The sequence below is a fragment of the Cibotium barometz genome, chromosome 46, assembly GCF_041138505.1.
Source record: "Cibotium barometz isolate CiBa-2024 chromosome 46, ASM4113850v1, whole genome shotgun sequence".
Taxonomy (NCBI): domain Eukaryota; kingdom Viridiplantae; phylum Streptophyta; class Polypodiopsida; order Cyatheales; family Cibotiaceae; genus Cibotium; species Cibotium barometz.
In genome coordinates, this window is record NC_141091.1 from 3,645,446 (window position 1) to 3,652,150 (window position 6,705).

The 6,705-nt window shown below is 44.0% G+C and overlaps 1 protein-coding gene across 1 annotated transcript; it reads left to right on the forward strand.

Moving 5' to 3' along the window:
• Window positions 1-1,492: 1,492 nt before the first annotated feature.
• Window positions 1,493-6,136, forward strand: BNS (bonsai). The gene is made up of 4 exons (XM_086784210.1): window positions 1,493-1,511; window positions 1,668-1,795; window positions 1,898-1,954; window positions 5,807-6,136. The coding sequence occupies exons 2-4, from the start codon at window positions 1,720-1,722 to the stop codon at window positions 5,869-5,871; spliced, it is 198 nt and encodes a 65-aa protein (XP_086640336.1). The 5' UTR covers window positions 1,493-1,511; window positions 1,668-1,719; the 3' UTR covers window positions 5,872-6,136.
• The last annotated feature ends 569 nt before the right edge of the window (window positions 6,137-6,705 follow it).

Genomic DNA, 6,705 nt, shown 5'->3' on the forward strand with positions numbered 1-6,705 from the left:
GCTATAGAGTAGTTCTCATCTTCACTCTTTAAGCCTTCTTGGCATTTGAAGTACTAAGTGATCTCTTCTTCAGATAACTTCCTTGTTTGTCTTTTTTTCTGGAGATGATTTATGAGTTCACTCCACTTCCCTCTTTCCTATCTCTTTTTCTCAGCCCTCAATTTGCTTATCCCCCTAATAATCCCTTTCATCTCATTAGCAAAGAGTCTCCAAGATCCCTGGGATGCTCTCCTTTTCAACCTCTCTGTGGCCTCTTCAGTTTGTGTCTTAAAAAGCTCATTCTCAAGCAACAAATTGTTTACTCTTAACTTCTTAGTTGGAAATCCATTCAACTCAACCTCCTCCCATCCCATAACATGCCAACCCCATCTCAGAGGCATATGGTTAGATAGGACAGTGCTAGCTTGCAATATGCCCCAAAGCCGCCCACATTTAAAACATGCTCTCAGGAATGGACCAAATCTAAGCTTCAATTCCAGTTTGCCCATCCCACCACAATCTGCTTCTACTGTTTTAGGGACTTCATTCATCATATTCCAGGATATACACACATCATTGGCTTCTTAGCCTACCGCATCATCTTTAGACAAATAAAGCACTGCGCCGATGGCACTAGCTATTTCCCTCAAACGCAGGTCTCAACCAAGGAGGTAAATCCACAATCTCTACCCACACAGGACATGTCTCGACCAAACTGCTATTTACATCAAAGAAAGGGTTAAAGGGCATTGCATGCACCAATTTCTGATTCATAAATAAAGGGGCTCTGGCAAACAGCTCAGAAACAACTTGGCCTTTGAAGAGAACGTTAAAAAATCCTTTCCCTAAGTAGAACACATCTGACACGACTCTATCGTGGAAAACCTCTTCTTGTTGCAACCATTTACCAACCTCTACTTTCGAACGGAGGCTTACCAGAACATAAGAGTATAGCACTGCAAAGCGAGAATAGGCCAACTTGACGCTCGACTAGATCAAAGGAGACCTTCAAACATACCTTGCCACCCCTCATCTAAGGCTTCTGAGCATGCCTCTCTGCTATCCAATCTGGAATCACTCTCTTTCGCTCCCTCTCTTCCTCCTCCTGATCACACGACCGTTTCATATCCTTAGAGTTTTCCTCCCCCCAATCCCCCCTAGCCCCCCTCTTGCTCTTGTAAGCATGGTGTCCAAGTCCCCTCCATGCATGCAATCTGTCACCCAGCCGCCGCCGTACTGAGGCATGCGCCTCGCATGCGTAAGGTACGCACGTCGGAGCCCCTGAATAGTTAATAATGACTCTCTCTCCTATCACCTCCTAGCAACTCCCACACCTACATATCCTATTAAATGTGTGAAATTTTATGTGACGTGGTAAAGATTTTAGAATTTTAAAACCAAAGACGATTAAAGAGACGTTGTTTTATGACCTTAGCCTTATCAAGGTTTATAAAAAGTTTTGGTAACCTAAGGTTACAGAAATGAAAATCCAACTAATCTAATGAATTTTCAATTCCTACAAACTTTAGGTGTATTCTTGAGACCGGAAGGTGAAATTTTATGTGACTTGGTAAAGATTTTAAAATTTTAAAACCAAAGACGATTAAAGAGATTTATAAAAAGTATTGGGTTACGGAAATGAAAATCCAACTAATCTAATGAATTTCAAACTTTAGGTGTATTCTTGCGACCGGAGGGCTAGACCAACGCACACGGAGGACTTCGGCAATTGGGAGGGAGATGGCAGACATAAGCATGGGGATTCTGTTGGACATTGTGGATGAAGAATGGATGCGCGATACTCTTCCCGATGACGGTGAACCCGTACTGCCTGTATTCACCGGAGAGCTTGTAAATTAATCTTCAGAATTCGTGGACGCTTACTTACTAATGTGTATGGTGTATACATATATCCCAGATGTGCCATTTCCACCAGGCGTGGCTCCTGCCATCGATGACACAGAGGAGCTGAGCAGTAAGTTTCAACACCAAATGAATCTGTTTACCACTTTAATCATGTTGAACACAGCAACTGAGCATGTCTATGGTGTAGCCTGCATGCACAGAAAAAAACATTGATCTACTTGTGATTTGGTTCATGAACGCTTAGTGCTGCGAACCAAGATATGCATGAGTGTATATAGTCTTAATCATCCAGAGCATTCTTATGTGTGCATTCACACGTGCCCAGATATGCATGCATGTATGTAGCCATATTTACATTCAGACGCTTCGTTTTCATGTGTTCCTACATAGTGCGTAGATGTGGCTCTTTGACAAGTGTTTTAGCCTTTACTTCCTACCCAAGGCCGCATCCTTCAAATGCATGGCATCCAAGTGCGGGATGCACGTGACACTCGCACAACCTGCCCCAGGTGTCCCCTTCCTGTGGCCGCCTTCATCTCCGCCCCCTATGCTGGTCCACCTCTGCTGAGAGGTTCCCAGCCATGGGGCATCTTGTTCACAACAGACTCTAGGCCTTCTAGCCACTACCCACTCTCTTGCGAGTTCTTGGGAACACCTTGAGCAAAAATCATAGTTTTTTGTGCGTCAGAGGATGGCTGTCCAGCCTGCGCCTGGGATGCTTTTTTTCCTTCCTTTGTTTGTTTCACATCTATGCATGGAATCTCTCTCTTCTTGCCTCCTGCACGTCCATGCAGAGAAAGCACGAAGTGCTTTCTTGCCAATATCAATTGGTAAAGGCACTATCTTGTGCACTTCCTACATCAGCCCATCAATCCCTACATCCGTGGGTTCTATCCTTGTTAGATCCGTCTCTGATACCATTGTAAGGTCTCCATAGACCTTACCAAGGATTATGTGACATAGAAACATTGAGGGCTAGGGTAGACCCACATACCTGAGAAACCCTAATAGAAGTTCTGTAGACCCAACGTCCTATATTGCACCCAGATGCATTATGGCTAGCAACTCACCGCCCAACCGGAGGGTTGGTACCTCGAACCACCCCCGATCGTGAGGTCCTAGAACCATTGAGGGCTAGGGTAGACCCACATACTTGAGAAACCCTAACAGAAGTTTCATAGACCCAACGTTCTATATCACACCACGATGGATTATGGCTAGCAATTCACCACCCAACCGTAGGGTCGGTACCTCAAACCACCCTTGATCCTGAGGTATGTACGTGAGCTTGGCGTCCCATACCACTAGGCTGAGCCACCCGGTCATAGCTCCATGGCCTTGAGGTCTTGGACACCCTTGGCAACTCTCCTATGCGCCGCATGGATACATCTAATAACTCATAAGTGCCCCCAAGGTCACTTATATAGCAATAACCTAGCTATTATTGGTCCTTGCTTTATTTATAAGCTTTTAGCTATAACCAGGTTCTTGCCATTATTTACCTCATCTTGCTAGTGCCCTTACCATACATGTGAATCCTTAAGTCCCCATGCCCTGCTAAGTCTTAACCCTAATCTTGGGTTAACCCTAGACCTAATCATCGGATAGCACATGCCTCTAACCTCGGGTTACCCTCACCCTAGGCTGGTCGGGCAACTATCCATAAAGGTATAGGGCATCCCAGTCTATAGACATAGAAGCATCAATTGTTACATAGCGGAAGCTTTACTGCGTAATCCATAGCCTTAAGCTTGATTAAGAACAAGATGCTGATTAATGATAATGATTAAGATAGAGGAGAGAAGAGAGAGAGTGTTGGTGTAGAGTTCTCTTTGTATTATGGTACAAAAGGTGACATAAATGTCTGTACATCTGCCAGGCCCTTGGTCTACCCAATAGGGTGACCTCTTACCTTCTACATGACTTCTAATGACTTTTAAGCTTCTTCAAAAGGTTATATAGGACTAGGGGAAGCTGGTTGGCCAGGAGAAAGGTCTGTCGGCCTGTTCATATGTCCACAACCTGATGACATCAGCATTAAATGCTGTTTCAATCACACGTGTGGCCTTGATGCAGTCCATGCTGCCAACTGGTTGCCCATATTGCTGCCGACTGCTCCAAAGACCATGACCTAGCCTTGCTAATGTCCTAAATGCTGTCTAAATCGGGGAATATGCTGAGGTTTATGCCATGGCACGGGCGTGCATGTGACATCAAGAGACCTTGCATGCAATAGGTCGTCCTGGTGTCCCATACCACCAAGATATACCCCATGTAAAATCCCATGTGAGAATACACAAGTCTAAGGTGGAACGGCTTATTCCTCCTAAGTCTGGACCTTGATGCAGCTAACCTCCCTCTGGATGCCATGATCAAACCTTCAGGTCAACCTAGCATCAGGCTAGTCTCATCAATCATTACAAATCCCAGAATGAAAGATATCACCATGTCTCAGACCACAGCTGTTAGCTATTTTGGTTTTCTACCACCACCACTTACGACCATAGAAACAAAGTTTCTGGCCCAGGTAATGATACGTATTATTCAGGAGTTACTAGTTCAAGCTTTATAGGACCATCACATTTCCACATGAATATAAAAGCAAACATAAAAACAGTGGCCTGGGAATACTCTTCCCTTGTTACAACCCTCATCTTCCCATGTTGTAGGCGACATAACGTCCATGCCAAGGCTCTAGGTGACCGGCACGGTGGAGCTATCACCTAGTGTACCACACCCAACCTCTGAGGCCTTACAGGATAGGTACATGTACTTACCAACCAATCCAAGACAAGGGATTCGTTGGGATGTGTGAAATACCAGAACCAATGAGCCGATGTCGGTCTCTAGAGTCCAAAGGTCTCCGACATGCTCCATGCTCCTGAGAGTCCTCCAACATGATTAGCAAATCTTCGGGTTAAGACTAAAGATACAGGCAGCCCTCAACACCACCCTTGAATGACAACAGAAGCAACATGATGAGGATGTGGCCAAGGTATGGCAATCTATACATCTAGCAGCACTCCCTCTTCAGTATGGCGGAACGATAATGATGCTACAAGATTGTACGACCTGTACAGATGTGGTCGTGCAATACGGACATGGTTCGGCACCCTCCTGGAAACCGCGCAGTACCTGTGCAAAGCAAGGACAGCAGGCAGAATAGTGGTGCATATGTCGTGCAACCATACAGATGTCGTATAACCATTTTGATTAGGTCGTACAGTACAGACAAGACAGCCCTGGTCGTAGATGTGCCCTGCAGGTGCGATGATGTTGGTTGATCTGTTCTTGATGTAGCTTTTATAATTAAACAATGGGCGGGTGCCTATGGGCGGTGAAAAATCAGTAACTACGGGAGGATCTTGGGCCAGAGGCCAGTCTCAAAAAAAAAAGAAAAAAAGTAGCAACTTAGGCTTCCTTTGAGCATTGATCTCTTGTAACTCCCAGACATTTTCTTGTTGTATGATTGGGTTTAAATTCTCAAAATCAATACGAGATTAGAATAGACTGCTAGTGTATGATCGTGTTTGTGCAAGGATTGTGCTGTTCATCTTTCTTTGTTAACACTCTCATAGCATCAGTAGGCCTACACTTCAGGAGATTCCTGGGCAGAGTTTGGGTACATACATCTTTGTGTTATCAGCCTCAGAGGCTGGTGATAGATTGGTTTCTCACCATGAATCAGTAAGAGAGAAAGGTTTATTGGTTATCCTCGCACTCAGATTCTTGATTAATGGGAGTGAAGAGTTGAGGAACCTACTGAATCAGGCTTGGGCTACTTAAGGTGGAATCGTTAATCTATGATCGATAAATGAGTTAAAACCATATAATAAAAAGTTTTATTTACTTCACACAAGGTGCAAGATAGATTGCTTTGCACAATGGCAGATGGAATTTAGTAAAGATTATCATTACTTTCCCTAACTACAACTTTGTGCATGTGGTTGACTTTTCTCAGATCAGGATCAGCCGTTGGTCACTCAAGACAAGTGGAACGAGCTTGGACTGCATACAATACAGTGAGATTGATGGATTACTTTGTCTAGGTTCCCACTTGAGGGCTTCTGAAAATAAATGTTGCATTCTAGAGGGACTTATTTCTGTGTTGTGCCGTGCCTTTGAGGCAGTAAGTCATGGTCATGTTATGAGAGGCTAGGAATAAAATAAATGCCACTAATCATGTCCTTATGTCCTGTTACATTTTTGGTTTCTTGGATGCTGCCAATCTTCTAGGTGTTTCATGAATCAGCTCATCCTCATCGTTCTCTCACGATCTAGGTATGATGGTCTCAAAGAAAAACAACACTCGGGGGGCTCTCCTCGTAGCCTCTTGAAAGAGTTGAAACGCCCTTTAAGAGTATTCCAATTCCCATACAAACAATCTTCAGTAAAGGAATTGAAGTACGCTAGAATGGCTGGGTTTGATTTTTGAGTTTGTCTTCATAATTTGTTTTCTTTGAGGTCAATACACCTTGTTTTTAGTCAGACTTTGTGAAAACTAGGTCTAAGCTGTATATGTTAAACTTGCTTCAAAAGTTGTTCTAGAATAATTTTCATTGTCTCGTCATATTTTAAATGTTTATTGCATGAACTTGAAACTGCCCCTTGATCTCTCGTGCATCCCGTGTACAAACACACAAACAAACAGATGGAAGGTGGTGCTGGCAGCTCACCTCCCAATCATAGCTCCTGCGAAGCTCAACCAACACCATGAACTCACTGGCTAGAGCTCAAGGTCAAGGCCTTGCACGAGGGATCATGCACTCACGAGGTAAGAACTCATCATATAGTTTAATAAAGCAAGAAAGCACACTTGTTGCTAAGTCTAGCTAAATATAGCTTTCACATTAACCCATG